The sequence below is a fragment of the Berghia stephanieae genome, chromosome 6 (genome assembly GCF_034508935.2).
Source record: "Berghia stephanieae isolate SIO BIC M18660-M18661 chromosome 6, UCSD_Bste_1.3, whole genome shotgun sequence".
Classification (NCBI taxonomy): domain Eukaryota; kingdom Metazoa; phylum Mollusca; class Gastropoda; order Nudibranchia; family Aeolidiidae; genus Berghia; species Berghia stephanieae.
The window spans coordinates 46,889,214-46,917,195 of NC_088365.1; the positions used below are offsets into that span (position 1 = coordinate 46,889,214).

Sequence of the window (27,982 nt, forward strand, 5' to 3'; positions counted from 1 at the left end):
GCAGCCAGTGGGCATTAACTCTCTCCTTACCAGCCATTTTCAGGATTTTCCTCAAAACTTCGCACCCAACTAACACAAAAAATTATTTTTTTTTATCACTCAGACATAATAGCAGTAAAATTCTTGCGATTCATGATTTCTTTAGCAAAACATGCTCTACAACACACAGTTCATTCGCTTTGAATGTTGTGATGTACAAAAGATATTTTAATAAGAAAAATGTTGGTTGTATCGTAACGAATGTGACGATTTTCTATAGTTTGTAAGGAGAGGGTTAATCACAATACAGTAAATACCCGTGACTGCCGTGTGCAGTGGTCCAAGTTAGTGATTGGATTTTAGGTGATATTGAACTATAATAATGATATAATAATGATATTATACTTAATGCTCGTTTAATTAATGTTAGTGTTACAGTTGTAGCAGTTTTCGTGCAATATGGAGTAAGGGTTAGAAGTGCCGAGTGTCTGAGGTATGTCAGTTAAAACTTTTTTTTTTTGGGGGGGGGGGGGGGGGTTGAAAAACTCGAGAATTTATATATAGATAGAACGAAGATGACGTCACTCGGGGATGTGTTATTTGTTATTGATTATCGCCTGACATGTCATTATGTCTCGTCTTACACGTTAAGTGTTGCTGTTTGCCAGGACCCCTTGTAAAGCGCTTTGAGCACGCTTAGTGGATATTCTGTATAGATAGAATGAAGATGTCGTCACTCAAGTCTTTGTTATCGTTTTTTTTTTTTTGCCATCCACGTTTATGAGTAATTCACATTAAACGGCATTAACCAGACTATAAACGTTCAAGGTTACACATAGTTTTGTGTGTTGGTCCGTTATACTTCCGGATGGCAATGTTGTGAGCTTCTTAGCCAAGCGCATACTATCTTAACGATGCGAGCGCTTGGCTAAGAAACTCACAACATTGCTATCCGGAAATATAGCGACCAACTAAAAAAAATCTCTGTGAAATCTTGGTCGTTGAAAGTCTGGTGAATACAGTTTAGTGAGAATTACTCATAAACGTGAATGGCAAATAAAAACAATAACAAAGACCTGAGTGACGACATCTTCATTCTATCTATAGCACAATATCCACTTAACGTGCTCAAAGCGCTTTACAAAGGATCTCTCGCAAACAGCAACACTTAACATATAAGGCCATAATGATGAGCGATATATTTATTTCTGACCGAGACAACACTGTTAAATGCCAAGTACTCATATTTTATACCTGAGTACGATGAGAGAATGTGAGTAAAGAGCCTTGACCAAGGACTCAACGGGTCTCGAACCTTGGACTTTCCGATCCGAGGGCGATTGCCCAACCGCTAGAACCAAAGCAACACGATTGTGTCCAATCGTCTCTAAACGGTATTGAGTCCGGATTAATATGATACTTAAACTTTAACTTTAAGCTTTTGTCGGAGTCTTGATAGCTCAGTTGATAGAGCACTCGTTCCACACGCAAAGGGACCGAGTTCTGTGCGGGGTGAAGTCGAGATTTTTCTTCTGTCTTTAAGTATGGGTCATCGCACGGGCATCAACACCATTGATTGTTCGATTGGTAATGTGTGATAAATAGGATGTTAAATAATAATAATGATGATGATGATAATGATGATAATAATAATAATAGCGATGATGATAATGATGATGATGATGATAATAATAATAATAATCATCATCATCATCATAATAATAAAAATACTTTCAAACCAACATAAAATAAAATATAACCCAGCACGACAACAACGTTAAATCAAGCCCATAATTGCATTTGGTTATCAGACCTAATAATGTGTTTACGTCGTCTCATACAAATTCAAAATATGCTCAATGCCAACAATGGCAAAATCAGACCTGCCTCGTACTACGAAAAATTCGAAGAAATACGAATTTGTGGCTCCACCTACAGAGCTTCATAGGTCTCTTTGTAGACTCAATAAATCTTGTTGAGAAGGAAAGTCCAGCTTCTTAGAATAATATATTCAGGATATTGGAGCATTTTTGGATCATGCTGAGAGATTGTTTATTTATAAAGCTGTTTAAAGTGAATTTTTTTTTTCTTTTTTTCCCTTGGAAACTACGATTTTTTAAAATTTCAACTAGGCAGCTCTGGGCAAAATAAGCTCATAATTACGTTAGGATATCAGACCTGTAAAAAGTGTACGTTGAGACAAGGTCAAGGTGGGCGTGTATCGCAAACAATTAATCGGTTTATTTGATGACAAGTGTAAAAGTCTTATTTATAAAATGGTTTGTTTGATGACAAGTGTAAAAGTCTTATTTATAAAATGGTTTATTTGATGACAAGTGTGAAAGTCTTATTTATAAAATGGTTTATTTGATGACAAGTGTGAAAGTCTTATTTATAAAATGGTTTATTTGATGACAAGTGTGAAAGCTTATTATAAAATGGTTATTTGATGACAATTAAAGTCTAATAAAATGGTTTATTTGATGACAAGTGTGAAAGTCTTATTTATAAAATGGTTTATTTGATGACAAGTGTGAAAGTCTTATTTATAAAATGGTTTATTTGATGACAAGTGTAAAAGTCTTATTTATAAAATGGTTTATTTGATGACAAGTGTGAAAGTCTTATTTATAAAATGGTTTATTTGATGACAAGTGTGAAAGTCTTATTTATAAATGTTTATTTGATGACAAGTGTGAAAGTCTTATTTATAAAATGGTTTATTTGATGACAAGTGTGAAAGTCTTATTTATAAATGGTTATTTGTGACAAGTGTGAAAGTCTTATTTATAAAATGGTTTATTTGATGACAAGTGTGAAAGTCTTATTTATAAAATGGTTTATTTGATGACAAGTGTAAAAGTCTTATTTATAAAATGGATTCGTGCATTTTTGCGTGTTGGAATTCTGATCGAATTCCCCAATCAGAGCTTGAGAGGATTGTGTGCTGGGAAATAATTGGTGGCGTGATATTAATAGATTACTGATACATAGTGTTTGGTTGTGGTGCTGGTGGTTGTTGTTGTGGCGGTGGTGGTTGTGGTGGTGGTGGTGATGGTGGTGGTGATGGTGGTGGTGATGGTGGCGATGATGATGGTGGCGATTATGATGGTGGCGATGATGATGGTAGTGGTGGTGTGATGATGATGATGATGATGATGATGATGATGATGATGATGATAATAATGATGATGATGATGATGATGATGGTGACGATAATGGTGATGTCAACAATAATGTGTTTTTTTTAAATAAACAACCTTTAATAGCTTTACTATTATGGGACATAATAGTATATTATAATATGGTATATACCAGAATTCCGATCAATAGCCTCATACCTCAGACATTATGTACTCAAAGCCCGATGGCATTTATAAATCATGCATACCTGCACCTGCTCTTAACCCTCTCCTTACCAACTAGAGGAAAATCGTCACATTCGTTACGATTCAATCGTCACTTTTCTCATCCAGATTTCATTTCTTTTTGCTATAGCTATAAAAACTTGCCATTCTGTAATAAATCCCATATTGTCGAACAATATTATGTATAGAATGGGCTTGTTGCTTTTCTGTTTGCGGTAGTAATGTCTGGTTTTTTTGTGTTGGGTGGGTGTGAAGCTTTGTGGAAAATTCTGAAAATGGCTGGTAAGGAAAGGGTAAACCCTTTCCTTTCCAACTGGAGGAAAATCGTCACATTTGTTACGATACAGCCGATAATTTTCTCATTCTGATTTCTCTTGTACATCACAAATTCTAAGGAAATGCTTTGATTACAGCTATAAATACTAAACACTGTGTTGTAGACATCATTTTGCTGAACAACATTCTGTATAGAATGCACTTGTTACTTTTTTGTTTGATTAGGAAAAATCTATTTTTGTGTTGGGTGGGTGTGAATTTTCGGGGGTAATTCTAAAAATAGCTGGTAAGGAGAGAGTTAAAGTCGGGATTGAATAGCATCGTTGATGTTTATATTATTCCATTGTTGTTGGTAGACAGTCTTTCTTTGAAATTATGTAGTTACTGATTAGGTTTTTCTTTTGGGTTTTTTTTTTTTTAATAAGGTGAGCTCGTTGTTTTTGGTTTTGTCTTAATTTGTTTTGTTTCGTTCTGTCTTGTTTTTCTTTTTTTTTTTTTTTTTGGTTTTCTCTTTTTCATTTCTTTTTTTTTTTCATTTTGTTTTGTTTTGTTTAAAAGGACAATGTTGTGCGGCTATGTGGTCTAGTGGTATGACACTCGCTTTTGGATTGGAAGGTCCTGGGTTCGGGCCATATTTGAGTCCTTGGAAAAGGCTCTTTACTTACATTCTCTCACCGTACTCATGTGTAAAATGAGGACCTGATCGTTAACATCCCTGTCTCTGTCCGAAAAAAATGTAATATCGCCCACCTGTTAAGTGTTGCTGTTGGCCAGGACCCCTTGTAATGCGCTTTGATCACGTTTAGTGGATATTGCGCTACATAAAAGCTCAATTATTTTAAAGCCTTCATTTATTTATTTGGTTTTACCTTTGTCTTGCTTTTTTGGTTTTCGTTTGTTTTTTATTTTTGTTTTATTTTTATTTATTTTTATTTTTTTCTTGTTTTGCTGTTTTTTGTTGTTGTTTATTTTGGAGGGGTTTTTCGGGGGGTTTTTTGGGTTGTTTTTTTTTTATTTTTTTTTTTTGCTATAATGATAAATCGCTGATTTCTTGTTTTGTTCTGATTTCCTTTTTGTATGGTTGTTTGTTATACTTTGATATTATTTGTAGACCTGTAAATGAGCTCTATAAAAATTGACTGAAACTCTTCGACAAACTGAAGATTCAATTATTTTTGTAAAAATAAGGGCATCATTGGAGAGGAGAGTGATAAATACAATACATTAAAATAGTGGGTGTTATTTCTTACTGGAAGTATGACTGCCATAATTTGATGTAGAAGGAATGCTAAATAAGCATGTCATTCATATAGGTAAAGATGACTTCATCAAAATCATATTCCTGCCTCTGGAATTTTTTTGACATAGTTAGAAAAATAATCACCATTATCATCTTTAACTTCTAGCCATGACCTATTGAATTTATTCCTCACATCTTTATCGATGCTCGACAAGTCTGAATTGCGATCCACGAACAGCTAAGCCATTGTGAGAACATTAGAATAATGTAGCAATGAGAAAACTTGATTTTCAATCAGTAAATGACAGAAAAAAAACTTAAATAAATATGACTTCTGGCAAATACACTGAATTATTAAGTAGAAGTGAATTATCAAGAAGAAACTTCGGCAGGCGTAGGTAGCGGAAAAATTCAAAGAATCGAAATGAAGGTAAATCGCCACAAAACAGCAAGCTCGCTTGGGCTTGAGCAAAACAATGGCAGAAAACGTCCTGATTTGCATGGCAATTAATTAGGCTACTTACCATTGTTCCTTATAATCAGGTACTCAATCAGTGAAGAAACGGTCAACCAGTTTGTTTACAACGTGAGGCAATCGAAATGTGCTTGTAGCAATCTATCCTAACTTTCGATTTGAAGGTGTCTACATAACATTCGCAATTTACTTTATCATACTTTTGAGACTCGCCAGGTAAATGTGGTCAATTTTGGCTTAGATGAAACAGTGAAATTTATCGCTCGGTGACTCAGTTAAAATTGGCTACAGTTGGGATCACGACGGGTTTGGAAAGTGAAAAAATAATTTAACGAATGATGTGTGAAAATACCCAGGGATGTGTTCAGACAAGCCTTTTATAAAAAGCGTCGCTTAGTCTTGGCAATATATACATCGTTAATATAAATGGTCCCCATGAGCTATGCGTAGTGCTGTGGAACACTCCTAATTACTTGACGGTCATTCGACTACGATTTGTGAATTCTTTTTTTAAAAATTTCTTTCTTTCTTTCTTTCCTTTTTTTAAATATTTGAATTTGACAAATTGACTGATTTCAGTTAATTGACTGAGAATTTACAGGAGGGGGGTGGGGTAACTTTTTTATTATTAGAGAAGAGGGGGTGGGGTGGATTAGGGGAGGGAATTGGGGGGGGGGGGGGTGTATTGTTTATTCTCTATTTTGTAATTGATGATAAACAAACTCGTTTTTAATTATAAATGTTTAATTAGGAATTCTTTTTTTTTTCAATTTCAGATCCACATTAAAGCATCTATGATCATTCGGTAGTCAATCCTTTCACCATTATAATATGTAACAACTAATTAATATAAACATAATCCACCCATTTGGACACTTGAACTTTGACCCTTGAACTTGAACCAACACAGAGACACAAAACTGGATATTCCACGCATTCCAAAACTGGGCGTCGCCCTGACTGGGAGCGACAACAACAGGATGAAGAAACAGACGACATCCGCCAAAACGATCACGGAAATCGTTCATCGCTACAATAGCGACCCCACGCGGAAACGGTTCCGGCCGGAGAACTATCTGGAAATCCCGCGTCTGTTTGGGCAGACGGCAGCCATCGACATGAATCGTCTGGTGTGTCAACATCAGCAGCACGTGGCCTCGGCCTACATGAGGCGGATCCGGAAGGATAAGGTGAAGCAGCGGGATGTTTACTTCAAGAAACTGCAGTCCATTCCTATGAAAATCAAGTGAGTGGTAACGAAATGAATAATTTATCATTTATTATTAGTAGTCAAATTACTTTAAGTTTCAATCTAAGTATTAAGAGTTGCGAAGGCATTTGAATTTAACAAAACAAAAATGCAGATATATAATATAATAATATATAATATAATATAACATTATATATAATATAATATAACATTATATATACTTACTTGACTTAAGGCCTTTCGCTTCCTAATCATCCGATCGGGACGCCTCGGCTGCTTCTCTATTCATCCGTGCCATTTCATTCCATTGTTCACGGTCTTTTCTGTGGATTCTAATTTATATATATATATATATATATATATATATATATATATATATATATATATATATATATATATATATATATATATATCTATATTATATATATATATATATATATATTATATATATATATATATATATATATATATATATATATATATCGTTTTACGTGTTAGCTGTTGCTGTCGGCTTCTAGGGAAAAGTACAACATAAACCTGCCCACGATAAATGGATCTAATGAAATATAGGCTGAGTTCTATTTATCTTTTATTAGAGTGTGGCTGACATAAAATGGCATCACATCGTTTTGTTATGTTTTGTATTTTTGTGTGTTTATTCCACGCGATATGTTTGGTACTGGTTTTTTTTTTTGTTTTTTTTTTTGTTTTTTTTTTTTTCCAATTCCCTTTTTTTTATCCCCAACATATCAATATGATCATAACTACAGGCCTTGTTGTTTTTCCCAGAATACTAGTCGGTACAGCGAGGGTTTGGCTTTTATAAGTAATCGAATGTGTAGAGAGTTATCCGTCAAGACCGATGTGCATTCATTTGTACAGATCAAATGAAGAAATTAAGGAGCATGCATCGGTGTAAGATAAAGACCTGAACAAGTGTGTATGAGTATGAAAGGTGCCAGACAAGACAAGAAAGAAAAATACAAGAAAAAAAAATACCATCCCAAAAAATTCAGTCGACCTCGACTGGGGATCGAATCTCAGACATTCTGATTACCGGTGTAATGGTAGCACGTCTGACCGGTAATCAAAACATCAAGTGCACATCTGTCTTGACGTATAACTCGTTACACATTCAATTCCTTATAAAAGCCAAACCCTCCCTGTACCTACTACTATTCTGGAGAAAACAGCAAGGTCTGTAGTTATGATTATATTGACATGTGGGGGATAAAAAAAGGAATTTGAAAAAGACAAAAAAAAAAACACAAAAAACAAACAAAAACAAACAAACACCAAACTTATCACGTGGAATAATCACGAAAACAAAACAAAACAAAATAAAAACGCTGTGATGCCATTTTATTTCAGCCACACTTGTTCAGATCTTTAACTTATTTGTACACGTCGGTCAAGATTTTAAGCGCTTCACAAAGATTGTTAGCCTGACCACATTCACAACTCCACAAAAACAAATCCGGCCCAAACCAACATTGGGTGTGAATCACGGGTTTTAAAAATATAAATAATTCATAACAGTTTACAAATGAATTTTTTTGAAAATGCAGGTTTTGAACTTTTTTCGTAAGAAGTCTGTCTCAACGTTATTATTGTAGGCTATAGTGTCGACTGCAAAACCTTTAATTATTTGGCAGTTGTAAAAATGTCACATTATATAATTCTCGTTAATCTCTTTTCTTCTTTTTCTTCTTTCAGACGAATGGCCGTGAGTCCAAATTACATGGACCCTTACACAAGTCTCAAACACCGACTGCCAAAACTTGGACATGACCAAGACAACAAAATCGGGAAAACCCAAACACCTCCATATCAACACATGGAAAACTCCGCGTTCATAACTCACAATGGTCTCACCCCAAACCTCAACGTTCTATTCAAAATGAATCCGGTTGGCGTCGACATTAACAACAAAACTCCAAACATGACAGGCACCCACACGCCATCCCACCCAAACAACATCAACACAACAACAAATATGGGTCACAGGGGAAATAACTATAAGAAATCCGAAGATCAACAACTTCCGTTTCCTCCTTCTCCGCGTCGCATCAAACCGCTGAGGCAAAAATCAGACGCGGTTCCCAAAATCAAGAAACGATTGGCTATTGACTCGACGGAAACAACGATATCAACCAATCAGATCCCAGATTATTCGAGCGTTGATACGACTCCAAGATGCCCGACAAATTCTCCACGAAATGCTTTCTGGAATTTCAACGTGCCGAAGGAGTTGAAGAACGGTGAGAAGAAGAGCCACGTCAGCAGCATTCCTCGTGGGAAAGAAGCTCTGAGCGCTATCAATTCAGTACAGAAGCACAACAAACCTCTTCCGATGATCATGGCGAAGGCTTAGAATGAAGGAGATCGGGTGTCAGAGCCATTCTCTGGTTTTGTAAATACGCCCTCACATTTTTTGGGGGGAAAAAAAACCAAAACAAAAAAACAAACATAAAAAACTCAAAATCAATAGAAGTGAAGCGAAATAAAGACTATAATACAAAAAGATTAGTCAGAAATAATATACCCCCTGATATATATATATATTATATATATATATATATATATATATATATATATATATATATAATATATATATATATAATATATATATATATATATATATTATATATATTAAATATTAATATTATATATTAATTTATTTATATATATGTTGTGTGTGGGGGGGGGGGGAGGGGGAGAGCGAGAGTGTGTGTGTGTGTGTGTGCGTGAGAGAGAGAGAGAGAGGAGGTGGAGAAAAAGGGGGGAGTGTAATTGGGGGGGGGGGGGGGTATTTTTTTGTTTTGTTTATATTTGATTGTGTTTGTTTTGTTTTTTTTTTTGTGTCTTTTTATATATATATATTTTGGTTTGGTTTACCTTTTTGGGGGGGTGGGGAGGGGGGGGGCATTTCTAAAGTTTTAAAGATTTGTTTGTTTGATTTTTTTCTATTGTTTGGTGCACGTTGAGTTTTGTAGACATTAACTGTAGTGCATCAATATCATGGATGCAGATGAAGTCATCCATATTATATCATGTATATGATTGTAAACGTTTGCCCTTTGGACATACATGACTTCCAGGGACCATGACTTCCATAATTAATAAATTTCAATTAATAACATAATTCAAGATTGTTCTTCCAGTTTGAATGAATTTGTAAATATCTTGTAAAGCGCTTCGAGCACTTTTAGTGGATAATCGATCATCGATCATCAGGTCCTGCAATGCCCAGTAACAAAATTAGAAGGGGGGTATGAAACGATCTTTGAAGCCGGAGATGACCTGACATCATGGATCGACAAACATAATCTGGAGGTGTAGCCATACGCTACCACTACTAGTGGATAATGCGTTATATAAATGCTCACCGTTTTTTTTTTTTTTTTGTATTGGTTTTGTTTTGTGATTGTTTTTGTTTTGTTTTGTGATTGTTTTTGTTTTGTTTTGTGATTGTTTTTGTTTTGTTTTGTGATTGTTTTTGTTTTGTTTTGTGATTGTTTTTGTTTTGTTTTGTGATTGTTTTTGTTTTGTTTTGTGATTGTTTTTGTTGGTTTTTTTCTTAAACAGGAATTTACACTATGTCTTTTATTTGATATAAATATAAGCCACTTTTATTTTCAGAATCTTTAGTGAGATGAGAAAATCCAGATGAGTTGACACAATCGCCACAATCACAACAATGTCAAAAGGCCTTATACTTATAGGTCGACGTGTACATAAATTGCAGGTCTGATCACCGAATGGAATTAATTATGGCCTTGTTTTAACATTGTTGTGATGTGCAATAGTTTGCGTCGGTTTGAGAGTTTCTCCATTACAAAGATGAGCCCCATAACAAATTTTTGGGTTATCAGACCTGCAAATAAGTACACGTTGCCACAATCACAATGTCAAAAGTCCTTACAGATCCATAGTTGAAGCTGTTGCAAGCACCGTAAAACCTTTTAAAACATTTTTTTAAAAACTTAGTTGAAGCTGTGTCAAAAGGTCATTTGCCGCAAAAATACTTCAGTAATAAATTAATTTGAAAAAATAAAGGAAAAATTCGCGTGATTTTTCTTCAAGTTATGGTCAGATGTATGGGAAAGGTATCCAGCATTTTTTCTGAAAAATTCATACTTTTTCAACTTCACTAGCTGTAAAAAATAATTAAGAAGTGAAATTAAGCTTTGATATTTCCCGAAGATGTACAAAAAGAGTTGATTTAATCATTTATGACAAGAACTCATTTTTGATTTTTTTAAAAACTGATCTTCTAATTAAACTTGGCAATATGTCATTTCAAACCTTTTCACCATCCGACTGATTATGTCATTCACTGTTTATTGATTAAAGATAATGCTATTTTATTTTTCTTTAGTTGAGTCCTTGGAAAAGGCTCTTTACTCACATTCTCTCAACGTACTCAGGTGTAAAATGAGTACCTGACTGTCAACAGCGTTGTCTGTCGGAAAAATATTGTAATATCGCCAAACAGGTGTTATGTCTCGTTCTACATGTTACATGTTGCTGTTGGTCAGGGACCCTTTGTAAAGTACCTTGAGCACATTTAGTGGATATTGCACTATATAAAAAGCTCAATTAAAATAATATATATAAAACGTATCTTGTCAAATATAGAAAGAAAACAAATTGAGCAAACAAATAACCAGGTATATACTTGTTATGATCATCATATAACATTTTATTCCATTCTGTTTCACATTTATTTACTAATTCAGTATTATATTTACAGCAACGAGCATAAAAATTATTGCATAATTTACAGCAATGAGAGATATTATATCCAATAACAACAAATAACAAGAAATGATAGAAGAAAGGTTGGAAATTCATTTGACATTGAATGAACACAAAATTGGTAGATGAAATGAAAAATAGAACTGGCAAAATAAATAAACTTGGTTGATTGTATAAGTTTTGTTTTTTTGCGTATGGTATGGTAATGGTATATTGAAAAATCGGTGGTGTTTGTGACACCTTATGAAGTAAGTCTGTTTAGAAGAAGAGAAGGAGGCAGAGGAAGAATAAGAAGAAGAAGAATAAGAAGAAGAAGAAGAAGAAGAAGAAGAAGAAGAAGAAGAAGAAGAACAACAACAACAACAAGAAGAAGAGAGGAAGTGGAGAAGGAAATGGAATAAGAAAAGAAACAGCCTGTTTTAAAAAATTAAGAAAAAAACATGAACCCACTCTACTTCATTTATGCATTCTCTCCCTGAGAGAAAATCTATACAAAATATACGATAAGTAGACTTAATATTTATGTCAAGTATTTCCGTTTTCACTTCTTCTTTTTTTTTGGGGGGGGGGGGGTTGCTGGGTGAAGATGGATTTTGAGTTCGAAACATATTGTGTAAAGTCAGGTATATTTTCTCATTTAATGAAGCGGTTATGTTATAATTATAATCTCCTCTGTTCAAAATTTCGTATAGTCCACAGTTTCTGTCTGCCTAGTATGCACAAAGATCTAAACCCCTTACACTTCATGACAACTCACAACCATTTACTAGCATTCTGAAAAGGTGAGAAAAAAAATGTAAGACAGACAGCAGGCACAGGTGGAAGATGTGTGTGTAAATCTGAAATGATGTGTAGTATAGTATAGCATACAATAATACAGTGCCAGAAGAAGAAGATGATGAAGAAGAAGAAGAAGAAGAAGAAGAAGAAGAAGAAGAAGAAGAAGAAGAAGAAGAAGAAGAAGAAGAAAGAAGAAGAAAGAAGAAGAAGAAGAAGAAGAAAGAAGAAGAAGAAGAAGAAGAAGAAGAAAGAGAAAGAAGAAGAAGAAGAAGAAGAAGAAGAAGAAGAAGAAGAAGAAGAAGAAGAAGAAGAAGAAGAAGAAGAAGAGAAGAGAGAAGAAGAAAGAAGAAAAGAAGAAGAAGATGAAGAAGAAGAAGAAGAAAAAGAAGAAAAAGAAGATGAAGAAGATGAACCAGAAGAAGAAGAACAAGAGGTGGTGGAGAAGGAGATGGAATAAGAAAAGAAACAGCCTTTGTTTTAAAAAGTGAAGAAAGTTGTACAGCCTGCAGTGCCAGACAAAAGCAGAAAGAAAAATATAAGAAAATAAAATCATCCAGGAATACTGGGGGTTGTTTTGGGTTTGTTGTGCAATGTGGTCTAGTGGGATGACGCTCGCTTTCGGATCGGAAGGTCCTGAGTTCGAGCCTCACTCACTCGGCGCATAGTGGAGTCCTTGGAAAAGTCTCTTTATTCACATTCTCTCGCCGTACTCAGGTGTAAAATGAGTACCTGGCTGGTGACAGCGTTATCTCTGTTGGAAAAAATTGTAATATCACCTAACGGGCATTATGTCTCATTCTATATATGTTACAAGTTGCTGTTGGTCAGGAACCCTTTGTAAAGCGATTTAAGCACGTTAAGTGGATATTGCGCTATATAAAAGCTCAAGTTTTGTTTGTTTTTGTATACTGGGGGAGGGGGGGGGGGTGTGAAATGACCTATTTGCCCCCTTTACATTTTAACTTTCTGCTTGGCCTGACACTGTGACATGTGCACCCTTTCTTCAGGTTTGTTTACAATCTGAATGCGAGGATGGGAGCAATGAAATGGCTGGCGATGATGGAATGAATGGTGACAGATGAAATTTTTAAAACAAGCTCATTTTCCGATCTCGATTTTTGACTAAATGTCTCCAACTGGTGTCATCTCCCAGGGGCGTAGCAGATGTCTAAATGTGATTTTCATCTTAAATCGACCGCTTACATGAAATTTTGGAGGATCCTGATAGCTCAGTTGGTAGAGCACTCGCTTCACAGCATACACAACAAAGGGACCAAGATCAATCCCGGGTGCAGTCGAAATTTTTTTCTGATATTCCCCCCCCCCCCCCACCCCCCCCGCCACCCCTCGTCCTTCTGTCCACCCAGCAGTGATTGGGTAGCTGGGTCTGTTAGATCTGATGGAAATTTCTTTGCAATAGACTAGCGTCCTATCTAAAAAGTAGCAAACAATTGCTATTGTCTTGTTTCACGTTATATAAATTGGAATAAACTCCAGCCCCCTGGGCCTAATGGCTTTGAAGGACATTCCATCCCATTCTGAATGCGATGATGAGACACAATGACAATGACAATGAATGGTGACAGATGAAATGTAAAACAAGCTCAGTGTAAAAATAATCCAAGCCATTTCTGATCTCTTTTTGTGACCTGGTGACTCAAACCCGTAATTATGGCAAGGTGTTATAGATGGAACTAAATTGACGTCACTCAGCTCTTTGGTTTTATTTAATGGTTTTTTTTAAAAAGATAGGCCATTTTAATTATTAGTTTTCACTAAATTTTATCAGTCCGGCTATAAACATTTAAGTTTTACATATATCTTTGTGTGTTGGTACATTATATGGGGCTGGTGGATATTGTGAGTATTTTTACTAAACGCAAAGCATCAATAAGACGGAGAGAGAAAAACAAAGGATATGAATGTGACTCACGTGAAAGGAGACAATACAAAGGTGTATAAGATACTTTAAAAAGTGATTTTCAGGTAAAACTGTCCTGTAAAGTGGAAATCTTTAACTTACTTGAGTTATGCATGGTAAGGAGACACCAGATTAGCATAATAAGGAAACGGGTTAAAACGATGTATCGTATCGTGCAACCTTTGCGTTTGCCGTTTCCATTGACAGCCCAGTCATTTTTGTGTATGTCTTTCCATTTTTTGTAGTTTTGAGTGTTTCAAATACCACATGGCAAGGTTACCAATTTGGCTTTTTAAATGCAATTTAGCATGGGAAAATTTGGTTTAGCATTTTGGAATTTAAAAAAAATTAATTTTTGTACAGCAGAACTCGGAAATAGCGAGTTCGATGGGTCCACTCCTGATTACTCGCTATTTCCGAGTTCTCGCTATTCCCGAGTTGCCAGGAAAGGTTATAATATTGCTGGTTATTCCCCTCAGTGTGTAATTCGAGTAAAAGCCTTCGCCCCTATTTCAATTTCTTCACAGAAGTGGCAGAATGCTTGGTTTTTTGTTGTTTTTTGTTTTTATTTTCAAGTAAAATCATGACTAGAAAAAAAACAAGAACATAGAAGTGTGTGTGTGTGTGCGTGTGCACGTGAGTGTTTGTATGCACTCGGCATGTTTGATGAGATAAGCAAGCGCATCACTCCATCACTGACCCATTGAAATAATGGTTCCACACTCCCCTCTCTCGCTGATCGTGTCGTTCGTTAACGATGCTACTCGCTGATCGATGCTGCGAAGTGAGGCATGTTGACATATGCTTACCTCGCGCGTCGCGTGGCACACATTAGGTGAATAATTGACCCCCACCCCCAATACACACACACGCACACAAACCCAACCCCCACCCAAATTTGTTTCGCCTATTATGTACGACTACAGACTAGGCTACTATGTAATATTACTCGTAACGAAAAATAAGAAAAGAAAAGAGGCTAGGCTAAAAATATTTAAATTGCCATTGTCTCTTGTTTTGCTTTACTTCGTTCTCAGTCCTAGGCTGGGGCAGGAAATGCTCGTTATTTCCGAGTTGACCTCTTTTTCTTACTCGCTACTTTCATGCTAATTTTATTGACTCAAATAAGGGAAAAAAACGGGGATTTAGATTTTACTCGCTATTTCCGAGTACGTTACTTTCATGTTCTACTGTATATGTTATAAGATTATCAAAATTCCTGCAGAGATCAATCTTTTTTTACTTTTCTTTTTAATGTAAAGTTCACATATAAATATACATTAATCGTTTTTATTTCACAAAAAAAAATTATTTATTGAGTATAATCTTGTATTGATTTGAAGCATTTTCCTCGATAGCTTTTTTTTCTACAGATTTTTAAAAAGTGTCAAAAAAAAGGGCCATCAGCAGGCATTTGTGAACTCCTGAAAATCCCAGTCTCAAGTGAGTTAAAGAAAAGTTGGTAGAACTATGAATGTTGACTCCATCATCTGAACATCAAAATAAGCATCTCACGACATTCGCCAATCGGATATAGCATACCAACACACAAAAACTATGAGTAACTTTAAATGTTTGTAGTATGATTAATATAATTTAATGAGAAGAAGTGACTAAAAAGGTTGTCTAACTAAAAACAATAACAAACAGCTGAGTGACGTCAACTTCCTTCCTTCTATATAGTCATTAGAGACTGAGTGGAGAATGTAATAACAGTAATTATGTCAAGGTCAATGAATAACAATGATGATGAACGCAAGCCAAACCGAGTTGTTTCTCGTTCGCCATTAACCACTGCTGGTAATCTGTGTCAATGTCATTGAATAGCAAATATGATGAACTCAAGCCAAACCAAGTTGTTTCTCGTTCGCCATTAACCACTGCTGGTAATCTGTCAATTTTTGGTCACAAGGGTCCACCTGAAATATATAAAAAAATAAGTTAAAAGATAAGATATTGATAAATCATTGTGGAAATAGGTGCTGAATTAATCGAGTTGCAGCAGCCAAAAATATGTGTCTCGGGCAACAAGGGAGACAAATAAGAAAGTCAGGGTCAACATCCACCACTGTTTGTGTTGAAGTGGGAGGTAATAAAATATATAAAGACAAAATAATTGATGATGCTTACATCTTTTGTGTCTACCTTGTGTATCCAGGGTTTGAGTGATCTCATTATGCAAAATATATGATTAATAACCATTAACTCAAGCATATTGTAGTTCTGCCTTTTGGAGATCTCAGTACTGTGGCTAATGCTAATAGAGTATCAGACTTATACCAGGAGACAAAAATTTACTGAATTTTTACGACAAAGAGCGACCCCAATTCTGAGTGCTGAACTCCAGTGAAATGACATTAAATGTACTTACTTTTTTCCCATTGAGCAGGTGATTGGAATTATAATGAGGGTTTATAACATGCTGAATTCCATAAATATACGGGAAATTGGTGACCTTGTTTATATTTGCAAACTATCTAATATACAATTCTTTCTCCGTTCAAACCTGATCCTCTTATCACCATGAATGTGAATGAGCAGCTGAGCATAAATTTAAATCAGATAGATAGCCCTTCGGAATAGTCTATCAGAGCCATAAATAAGCCTGATGGAACAAGAGTTTATTCCAATTTCTGTAGATTTGAAGGAAAATACAACAATTGCTTGCTATTCTTTGGACAGGGCATTTTTTCTATCACAATGCATTTTCACCATAATCTTACAAGACCAGTTAACTAATCAGGGGGCAGCGTGACTCAGCGGTACGGTCTTTGCTTCAATACCGAGTTCAATCACCCGCCGATGTGCTGTGTGGGCCTTAGCTCAATTTGCAGGGCTGCACTACGGCTAACGCCTGGGTTATTCCAGTCTTCCCTTGAAATAGACCCTAGAGACAAATTTCCACTATGGGATGAATAAAGGTAATTTATTTATTATTATTCTTCTTTTAATTGCTGGTTGGACAGAACAGAAAAAGTATTAACTGCATCTGGGATTAATACGTCCTTTTGCTTGTAGAATGAGTGAGGTACCAGTACCACTTACTTGGGAATGGATTAGGATTCTTTTTTTTAATTTAAACTAAATTGACAGCCGGCTCTTTAAGGGGCAGCGTGGCTCAGCGGTATGGTCTTTGCTTCCTACCCGAAAGCTACAGAGTTCGATAACCCATCGCTGCGCTGTGTGATCATGAGCAAGTCACCTCGCCCTTGCTCAATTTGCGGCGCTGCACTGCAGCCCTATGGGATGAATAAAGGGAATTTTAATATTTTATTATTTTAATTATTAAAAGATTCAGAGTACAACTCACCTTTTTCCACTCATCCACACAAAACATTCTGTAGGAATCATTTCCGTATTTATTGATGCCGTGTAGCTCATTTGGGTATGTCCATTTCTTCCTCAAAAATTCATCTGGATTAGAGGGGGGGGGGGGGGGGGGGGGGGAAATGGATCATAATAAATAACTATGTGACTATAGTAGTTTTGAGTTTAAGGTTAAGGAAAGGAAAATTGATTAGGTTGAATAACTGAAACTGTAACTACTGTTTTGAGTGCAAGTCATTAACTGAGTGCAAGTCATTAACTATCTCAACAGCTTTCCCGTGACCTTAAATAATTAACAAAGCTTTTAAAAAATATCTAATTTACAACTTTTAATAGTAACAAAACGCATTCGAGAAACTTTCAGAGGACCTTTTTATATTGTGGGTGAGCCCACTTGTATCTAAATTTGACCAACTGTGTTTACTGTGTAAAAAAAAAAATACTAAGGGACAAAATGAGTGAAAAATGCATTCCCTTAACACTGTGTGAAAAAATATATGCAAGTTATCAAACTTTACGTTTCGATTTCATGACTTTCATTTCAATGTTTCACAACATGGTTGAAATATCAACTTTGTACAAGATGGATTAAACATTAAAACTGAACAATCTGAAAGGTATGTTAAAAAAAAAAAAAATTTAAGTAGAGGCAGGGAGGGAAACCCTACAACACTAACAACAACTAAACATGAAACAAAAAAAAATGGAAAAAGCTAAAAGAAAAAAGAAATTAAATGACTGACACAAATCAATTTACCTGAAAACTGGACGATGGTTTTGGCCCTTTTGTAATTGAGTCCCAGAGGAAATAAAACATCGGCCATGTCATCCAAGTCGGCCTGTCTGGCATGTTGTGGTGTCGGCCATTTGTTCAAAAGCTTCCACAGGACGGGTATGGGCTGACAACTCAATGGAAATCCTGAAATTGAAATATTTTTTTATTTATTTGGTTTTTAAAGGAACTGATTTGTGAGAATTGTTCAAGTTATAAAAAAATAATAAATAAAATAAAATGAAATTCCCTTTATTCATTCCAGAGAGGAAATTTTTCTCTGGGTCTATTCCAAGAGAAGACTGGAATAACCCAGGCGTCAGCTGCAGTGCAGTGGGTAAAATATTAATTTGTAAAGTTAACTGTAGTGACTTCTATTTTTTCCCTCTGAAAAATACGAATTTTTAACATTTCAAGTTGGCAGGTCTGCAGTGACTCATCTAATGACGAGAAAATGCAGCATTTTTCCATTTCACCTTACAGAAGCAGTGGGATAAATTCATATCCCATGGGCCTGAGGCTCTATATAGGACAAATATACATACCTACAGATTTGTCCAGCAAGATGGTGGCCACAAGCAATTTCCAAGGGTCGTGGGAAAGGGACTCGTGTACCAGACAGAAAGGGGAATGAGGAGGGATCCACTTCTCCTCTCGCTTGGATTTTGGACGGGTGGTAATTATGGGGACAGGATTGGCCTTTTTCACGGATCTGTTGTTTTTGGTGTTTGAACCTGAAAAATGACAACAGTAAATTTTTAAAATGTGCAGCTCAGTTGTTATATGAAACACTCAAAGGGACTGAAATAAAAAGATAAAATATGTAAGCAATTAAAAAGAATTCTTTGAAGCTAAAATCTACTTTTTTTTTTTTTACATTTATTTGAAGACTTTTACTCTTGGCCAAAATGTGTGAGAGTCAATTATACTAAAGCAACCCCCGCAGTAGCAAAGGATAAACAATGATTAACAATTTTGTCAATTCTAAAACAGTTGGAAGTAAAAAAAATCAAAACAAAAAAAAACAAAGTGAACTTATATCTGTAGAGAAAGACAAAGGGAGTAAATGTGACTCATAAATAAGGGAACAACACAAAACAAACGATGTTTCGGCCCATTTCAAGTAAACACGAAATAAATATATATATATATATTTCGTGTTGACTTGAAAAAGGCCAAAGGCTGAAATGTCGTTTGTTTTGATTTTTCCCTTATTTATGAGTCACATTTACTCCCTTTATCTTTATCTATATTTTATTGACTCATTTAGGCACCTCTAGTTTTTGGTTGAACTTATATCAACTTACTGTTGTTTAGAATGTAGTCCGCCGTGATTTCCACAGGAACCTTTTCAAAATCCCGAGCTGCAGCAGCCATTATCTCTTTCCCACTTAGCTCAGGCTTCTCCTCCTCTTCTCTAATCTCAAGATTTCCTTCCTCCTCACTAAGTTCAAGGTTTTCTCCCTCCTCCTCCTCTTCCATTTTTTCTTCATCTTCTACTTCCCCGTCCTTTAGTTCCTGTTCCTCAACATCATCAACTTCCTCAGGTTTGGTTTCAGAGTCACCCTCTTGACTCTGCCCCTGAGTAATTGATGTATCTGTACCAATCAAACCAGCTAGCTGTTTCTGGTAATCCTCCCAAGATAACTCTTCTTTCTCTGATTTTGGCTGGACAGGGACAGGAGCAGTTTCTGCTTTGCTGTTCTTTGGAGGTCTCCCTCTTTTCCTCTTGACAAATTGTGGCTTTTCTGTTTCAGTCTCTTGTGTTTGATTCTCATTGTCACTGGCCATAGATATCTGAGGAGTGTCAATTAAGTCAAGGTCTGAAGTTGAAGGCATTCTGGAATCATCATCATTCCCTAAGGTATCATCGTCTTCAGCCAAAGTCGTTGAAGTGTCCATTGTGCTCTCTTCAACGGGAGAAGATACAAATTTCTTTGGTCTTCCTCTTTTCTTCTTGGCAGGTAATGATTCCAAAGCGGCATCTGTTTCAGAAGAAGTAATCACATCATTGTCTGCAACTGGGACTGATGTGTCTTCATTTGCCATTTCAGATTCAATATTTTCTGTTGAAGTTTCAGTAGGTTCCGGGACAATAACAGCTGCTACATCCGAAGTAGGAGTGAAAGCATTGCTTTTCTTTGGAGGCCTGCCTCGTTTCTTTTTGGCGGAGGGTAAAGTTGGTGTCACGTCTGTTTGATTCTGCAAATCTGTGGATAGTTGTGAAATGTTTACGGAGTCGAGGTCAGTATCTTCAATAGTGGATTCAGCATTGTCTTGGGGGACTTCTTCAAGCAGTGAAGTGGATGGATTGTCTGAAGAGTTGTTGATAACATCTTGATGGACTCCCACATTGCTTTTCTTTGGAGGCCTGCCTCTTTTCTTTTTGACGGATAATTCTGCAGCAACATCTGCTTGGTTTTCCAAATTTGTAGATTCCTGAGGAACGTCATCAAAGGGGAGATCAACAGTTTCAAGTAAACCCAGAGCATCTGTTTGAGAACCACTGAGCATTGGAGTAGAAAGAGAAAGATCTTGAAGAACGTTAAAGTTTTCACCATCATCACCAGAACCCTGATATAAATCAACCACTGATTCTTCTGCAGGAGGTACGTTCAATTTTCTCTTTGCTTTCAATAATTTCTTCTTTTTCTTAGCCGGTGGTTTAACTCCTGCTTCCATTTCGGGTTCTCCCTCAATTTCACCGTCATCTCCAAATGCACTTTCATTCGTCCTCTTTACACCCTTTTTCTTGTTTTTCTTTCCAGACGATGATTTCTTTGAAGACTTTTTATCAGACAGACTTTTCTTTTTCTTTGACGTCTTCTTAACAACTCTTGTAAATCTATTTTCCTCAACAGTTTCTGCCCCCTCATCTATCATTAGACCACCTCCGTTATCTTCATCAACAGAATCATCAAAATCGTAGACATCTCGTCCTGTTGGAGCAAAATACGACCTGATTTGGTCACTGTCTTTATCCGACAATTTATCATTTCCTTGACCACCCCCAAAAGGCATTTTAATTACCAGTTTCTGTAAAGGGGATTGACCCTTATTGTCCTCTTTCATAGCGAGAGCCTTTGCAAAACTTTTAGCTTGAGATTTTTTCTTCTTAATTTTCTGGGATACCTTGGTTATGCCGCCATCTTTTTTCGGTACAAATTGTGTCTTTGTCGGTTTTTTCTTTTCTTTTTTTTCCTGGATGGTGTTTGCAATCTTCATGGGTTTACTCTTAGTTTTCTCACTGATAATTTTCGTATCTTTCTTGTCAATTCCTTCAATCTGCATGATTCCTTTGGATACAAGGCTTGTCACGTTGAAATCGTAAAGGTCTGCATCTTCTCCTGTACCTAGTGTTTCAAAATGGTGACGAATTTCATTTCTTGATCGGAATTTTTTGCCATCTGGGCTGTTGAAATAAATAAAACAGTATTGATGAGGAATTTGGAAACATATACATGATAAGGTAATAACTTATAATATTCAATGTTCATGGTGACAAAAAGTGAAAAAGAAGGAGATGTTGTCCACAAGCCGCTTTATTGAGCTTTTATTAGTGTAATATCCACTCAACATGCTCAAAGTGGTTTACATCGGATCCCTAGCCAACAGCAACACTTAACATTTAGGACAGGACGTGATGCCTGTTACGCGACATTACAATTTTTTTCGGACAGAGACAACGGTGTTAAGGGAAGGGGGAGGGAGAGGGGGGGGGGGGGCGACATTAAAAAGGATGAAATTTGACCCAGTTTATTAAAATTAGATGTTGGTGGGATGATGTCATGTGGCCATTTGTCTGCATAAAAATTTGCATGAGAACTTCATCTTCAGTTTTTTTCTACTCAAAATGACGTATTTTGTTACCCAGGTATGGTTAAATCCATGCCTAATTTTAGTTTCACTGGAAAGGAACGACTGATTTCATGAAAGAGTATATCAAATTGTCTTTATAACTAAGTAAAGGCAAAAATATATCAATGAAAAGTAAAAACTCTCCTCTCTCTTCAACAACCAATCACTTTGTTCTTAATTACGTCATTTGGTCACAATCCAATCAGAGAGTGAGAAGTCTACATGAGGATAGTTTTTTCCCTAAACTAGTTTACTTTGACTTTTAAATGCGTTTTTCTCAAAACTACAATTTTCGTCACTAAAAACCTAACTCCTCCCTCAATTTTCAATCAATCTTCATCAAACTTTCTACAAATGAGTGTTATACAAATATACAGGTCCTCTAGAAGCCTGGTTTTTAAAAAAAAAATTATTTTATGAGTAATTTGCAATGATGTAACTTCTTCCAAGGGGAATAATTGAGTAATAACTTTGACCTTAATTTTTTAAGATTCCAATGAAAAAATCAAAAATCGGGCTTCTAGGGCCTCTTTGTTTTTCTTTTGTATACCTATGATCAATACATTATGGCCATTAGTTGATAAACAAAAAAGCCTTTGACTTCTAAATGTTTGTTATTTATTTTCCAATATGGCATCGTTTCCATAGCAACGGGCCACTTTTTTCGAAAAAAGTTGCACGCAATCGTCCTTCCAAAACATGTACATTATGACTGTGCATAGAAGTTTGGGATATTTCATCAAATAAAAAAGATATGACCGTTTAGTGTCGCTTCCCCCACCCCCCTTAACAGCCAGGTACTCATTTTACACTTGAGAATGTGAGTAAAGACATTTTCCATAGAGTCAAGAGCACATCGCTCAGGACTCGAACCCAGGACCTTCCAATCTGAAGGTAAGTGTCATACCACTAGACCAAATAGCCGCACTATAGAGGATCCCAACAGCAGTTCAGCATTCGGTTCATTATCTGTGTTCCATTGATAATGGAAAAGGTCAACTTTGCTTAAATTGAGTTATCGAACTTTCTGGTTTAGCAGTGTTGGCTTTATCAGGATTCCACTGTATGTATTTTATAAAACAACTGGAAATAACTCGTGGTATAAATCATGGAATTAGTACATGCACTAATATGTAAAATTTCTTCATTACTATGCATTGGGAGTTGATATTTTTTTCCTGAGATGATATATTTTAAACTTGTCGCTTATGATAATATGTGAAATCACAGAGGAAATAAGTATGTATAACTGTCCATTCATTTGCTATATGGAAGTTAAGCTGAAATTATTTTTAAAGATTTTTTTATGGTGTAAAATTCAAAATCATACTTGTAATAATATACGTCATATTTCCCAGCTTGGGTTCCGCTCTTTCTCATAATGGCCTTGACACTCCATCCATTGGGCAAGAGCGTAAAATTGTCATCGGTTTGACTTTTGACTTTTGGTGTGGTAGTGGTAGTGGGTTCCTTCTTTTTGGCCTTGGACACGGTGGGAGTTGTTACAGTTTCATCCTTCTGAGAATGACTGACTTTGCTATTGTCTACAGCAACTGCGGGTGTTTTTTTCTTCCCTTTTTTAGGTTTTGCCACTTTCTTCTTGGTGGCCGGAGACGTATCTTTCTCAGTTTTAGATTTTTTAATCGGTGTTGTCACAAATACAGTCTCTGCCATTTCAACTCTGGAATTGCAAAAACAAAAAATAAAATGCTCTTCTTAACAAAAAGAAAAAAATAATCAAAATCAACAATGTTCGGGATCTCTGCGGGACTTTTGCAAAATGACTCGACCCTTCTTCTTAATTGGAAAGTCTTTTGGCAAAATTATCTTCTCCAAATATCTCTAAGGTGTAAAGCTATATAATGGCCAAATCAAAAATCTTTGAACTTTAAATGAAATTATCAACTTATCCTTTTTCAAAGTCCACCTAATAATACCATTTAAAAAAAAAATTAGATATAAAAAAATATTAGAATTAGAACATTATTGTATAGTTGTAAAATTCAATAAATAAATAACTTCCTCTTATTAATAGACAAGAGTAATATTTCTTTAGGGTCTATATCGAGAAAAGATAAGGATAGCAAAGTAATTCAATCGATAAAAAAAATATATTAAGATAAAATGAAAATGAGAAGACAAGGCAATACAATACAATATCTGTGAGAAATAAAATAAAAACAGACAGGGGTGAGTGGATCGGATATAACTTACACTTTCTGAGAAGTCTTCCGATGTCGTTTTGATGAATCAGATGGATCGGGAGATATTTCTTCATCCCCGACAATACCAGATGTTTGAGTTGAAGGTGACTGATTTGATGCACTCAGCAGCTCCTCTTCTCCCTCCGTCTGCGACTGTGATGTAAAGTCGTCATCAAACAATTCAACGGGAGGGTAGTTCTCGCTACTTGCTCTTTGTTGTTGTAACAAATCACCATTAATTTCTTCCTCTTCCTCTTCCATATCAATGCTTAACGCAGCTTCTCCATCTTCGTCTTTGTCTTCCTCTTCTTCGGCATCATCTTCAACTTTGCTATCATTATCATTAAGTTCGTTTTCCGTAGTAACAATGCTCTCTTCACCTTCCTCAGCCATACTGATAGCGTCCCCTCCTTCTTCAAGCTCAGTGCCTTCGTCTAATTCCTCTCCTTCAGTCTCCACTATTTCATCACCTTCTTCGAGTATTTCACTAACTTCCTCTCCCTCTTCAACATCTGCAGATTCACTCTCTACTTCGGTTTCTTTAATTTCATTTCCCTCTTCCAGCTCTGTGGTTTCTTCCTCCACCTCTTCTTCCCCCTCCAGTGCTGAGGTATCTAAAGTAGTATTTAGTTCCTCTCCAGTCACCTCATTCTCTTCTTCTTCTTCTCTTCCACTTTCATTATTTTGACTCAAGTCATCGTTTTCCGACATTTCTGACATGGTGTGTTTCAACTCATCGTTTTCCGACGTTTCTGACATGGTGTGTTTCAAGTCATCGTTTTCCGACGTTTCTGACATGGTGTGTTTCAAGTCATCGTTTTCCAACGTTTCTGACATGGTGTGTTCACTCATTTCCTTCTCCATGCTTTTGATCTTGATAGATGAGGGGAATACTGTATACCTGTTGACAGAATCATAATAAAATAAAATAAATAAATAAAATAAAATTCCCTTAATTCATCCCATAGGGGAAATTTGTCTCTAGGGTCTATTCCAAGGGAAAACTGGAATAACCCAGGCATCAGCTGCAATGCAGCGCTGAAAATCGAGCTAGGGTGGGGTGACTTGCTCATAGACAGCGAAGGGTGATTGAACTCTGTACCATACGGGTACGAAGCAAAGACCGTACCGCTGAGCCACGCTGCCCCCCAATTAATAATAATCAACTTCAAATTCTTTAATTGGACACCTAAGTTCGTATATACATAATAATGACACTTTTACTCAAAAATTCAAGTTAATTGAAATTGCACTGTCTTTTGAAACAGATGATAGTGAGTTAACAACTATTGGAGAACACTTATACAAATTGGTCACAGATATCCAATGAATTTCCTATACATGCCGTCACCCCCTTTCATCGTACGTTTTCTTGGCAATAACTTTTGAAGTAATTGAGATATATATATATATATATATATATATATATATATATATATATATATATATAGAGAGAGAGAGAGAGAGAGAGAGAGAGAGAGAGAGAGAGAGAGAGAGAGAGAGAGAGAGAGAGAGATTATATATTACATACATATATATACCAAAACTCATTAAGTACATTTTTCGACTTTTTGAGATTTTTCATCCATGAGATTCACTGAAATGTAAACTTTATTTTAAGCATCAATTGGCATCAGAATTTCCCTAAATTTGTGTGAATTTGAAGTCTAATAATCATGATAAAATAATAAACCGAATTAGAAATTTAAGGGGAAATAATCCTCAATATCTCAAAATGGGAAAAAACGGAGTCAGGGAGTTTTGGAAAACCACTCTTCTATATCAGGACATTTTTATTTTTTTGTAACACTGTTTTATTGCTTTTCTTGCTGTTTTCATTTTTCTAGCACTGTCTTTGAAACTACATCCAATGAAATCCTTGCATTTTCTATTTATTTTTCAATGCAAGTACATATATCTTAGGACTGTTACTGGTTACTTGCTGGGCATTTTTTGCAAAAATCATCGACCGACCACTAACCTAAATTTTCCTATCTTCAAATAAATAATACAATTCATTAAAACACTTCCACAAAACTAGGTCCAACAACATATATATATAATCAAGAGATGAAACTTGTCTTATTATTACCAGATTTTCAAAAATTTGGTATCATTAGAATCCTGTTGAAAAGTGCTTTATAACGATATAAGGTTTCATTGAGATCAAATAAATTTGAATTTTTTTATCAGAGTATCTAGTCACAACGTAAAAAGATTAACCATATTTTAAAGGTGGCGTTTTTATGCACCTCCGTTGGCGGTGTAAAAAAATGCACCGTTTTTATGCACCTCCGTTGGCGGTGCTGGTTGATTAATGAAAATGTAGCTGCTTGAAGCTCGAAGGAAAAAATAATGATAAATGTTGAATTGTAAGCTTCAATTTATTAGACGAAGACATACTGTAGACGTTTCTGGTTTCCCCGTTGTCAACAAAACACAATGAAAAAGACACTAAAGACAAATGAGAGCTGTGTAGTGTGAATGGTGTAGAAAAGGTAAATAAAAATAAACAATGATGGGACAGGAAATTTTTTTTAAACATGATAAAAAGTTTTTGAAAAACAACAACAAAAAAGAAGAAAAAATTAAAATATATACTAATAAAAAGATAAAGACGCGGTAAACGAATACACCGATGATAATGATAAAATATTATAAAATGATAACAATCGACGTTAACATATAAATGACACATTGAATGGTACTGATGTTGTTTTTCTAAAAAATATAATTAAGAATAATGATAATAATAATAATAATAATAATAATAATAATAATAATAATAATAATAATAATAATATAGTAATAATAATAATAATAATAAAAATAATAATAATAATAAGAATAATAATAATAATAATAATAATAATAATAATAATAAAAATAATAATAATAATAATATATTAATTTAAAGTTTTAAATATATGTCCAGTAACTACAACAACAAAAATGACGTCTTTCTCAATAAAGTAAATTTTTTTTTTTAAAACGTCCACAATTGGATCGAACCCAGTACTGCGCTACAGAGCCTCCTGACTAATCATATCATTTAATAAGGTCTTTCTAAAACCTTATTTTACCTTCAATGCAACTTCTATTTTCTGGATATAAATTTCGATTTTTTAGATTTTTTACTTTATTTATTAACAAAGACGTTCCTGCAGATGTCACAATATAACTTTTGCCAAGTCCAAATACAGACACAGCATTGCTGATGAAATTGTGTGGAATGTGCATGCGTAACAGAGGTGCATAAAAACGATCCGTTCAGATACACCGTCAACGGAGGTGCATAAAAACTCTACGTATTTTAAATTAACCCAACCGTACGGAAAACATCTGTATTGTAATGGTATCCTAGTTTCTCAATTTGATATTTTTAAAAAATAAAAATGGAGCTTCTCAAATGTCTTCCTCCTCGACCTCTCGTGTTTATCTTCTAATGACTAAACTAAATGACATTGTTTGTGTTGCGCGATGCATAGGAATTAAAATTGTCCCAACTATCGAGAGCCTCTGAGTGATCTGTAATGTCAATGGTAGCACGTCTGGCCGGTAATCAGAAGGTCTGAGGTTCGATCCCCAGTCGGAATTTGAATGATTTTTTGGAGGATTTTTTTTTCTTGTATTTTTCTTTCTTTGCTTTGCTTTGTTGTCTGGCACTTTCACTTTTATTCGTACACTTGCACATTTGACCAGTAATCAGAATGTCTGAGGTTTGGTATCGAGTTGAGACAAGTTGATTTTTGGAACGATTGTTTCTTGTACTTTCCCATTCCCATCTGCTTTGTCGGGCAGATCAACCAAA

At 35.4% G+C, this 27,982-nt stretch overlaps 2 protein-coding genes and 1 long non-coding RNA gene across 3 annotated transcripts in view; 1 reads left to right on the forward strand and 2 right to left on the reverse strand.

The window, feature by feature from the left end:
- Positions 1–414: 414 nt before the first annotated feature.
- On the forward strand, positions 415–9,072 carry LOC144975137 (uncharacterized). The gene is made up of 3 exons (XM_078918914.1): positions 415–472; positions 6,115–6,584; positions 8,265–9,072. Exons 2-3 carry the CDS (start codon positions 6,319–6,321, stop codon positions 8,920–8,922), a joined length of 924 nt encoding a protein of 307 aa, XP_078775040.1. The 5' UTR covers positions 415–472; positions 6,115–6,318; the 3' UTR covers positions 8,923–9,072.
- LOC144975138 (uncharacterized) lies at positions 6,421–8,527 on the reverse strand. The gene is made up of 3 exons (XR_013645864.1): positions 8,413–8,527; positions 6,774–6,880; positions 6,421–6,571 (listed from the first exon to the last, which is right to left on the reverse strand). It is a non-coding gene; the product is annotated as an uncharacterized LOC144975138 (long non-coding RNA).
- A 6,225-nt stretch (positions 9,073–15,297) lies between the features above and the next one.
- The window catches only part of LOC144975139 (uncharacterized), a 13,033-nt gene continuing 348 nt past the window's right edge, over positions 15,298–27,982 (reverse strand). Inside the window, exons 2-8 of the mRNA XM_078918915.1 lie at positions 24,182–25,072; positions 23,298–23,648; positions 19,417–21,521; positions 18,655–18,843; positions 18,095–18,256; positions 17,321–17,424; positions 15,298–15,929 (exon numbers count right to left, since the gene is read on the reverse strand). Of these exons, the coding sequence (XP_078775041.1) occupies positions 15,852–15,929; positions 17,321–17,424; positions 18,095–18,256; positions 18,655–18,843; positions 19,417–21,521; positions 23,298–23,648; positions 24,182–25,035 (3,843 nt within the window). The 5' untranslated portion in view covers positions 25,036–25,072 and the 3' untranslated portion in view covers positions 15,298–15,851. The remainder of the gene's footprint in view (positions 15,930–17,320; positions 17,425–18,094; positions 18,257–18,654; positions 18,844–19,416; positions 21,522–23,297; positions 23,649–24,181; positions 25,073–27,982) is intronic.

Excerpts from the sequence above, each read along its gene's own strand:
- LOC144975137 (XM_078918914.1), top strand. The coding sequence starts at position 6,319 with ATGAAGAAACAGACGACATCCGCCAAAACGATCACGGAAATCGTTCAT. Across the intron at positions 6,585-8,264 it reads TCCATTCCTATGAAAATCAA|ACGAATGGCCGTGAGTCCAA; the intron begins GTGAGTGGTAAC and ends TTCTTCTTTCAG.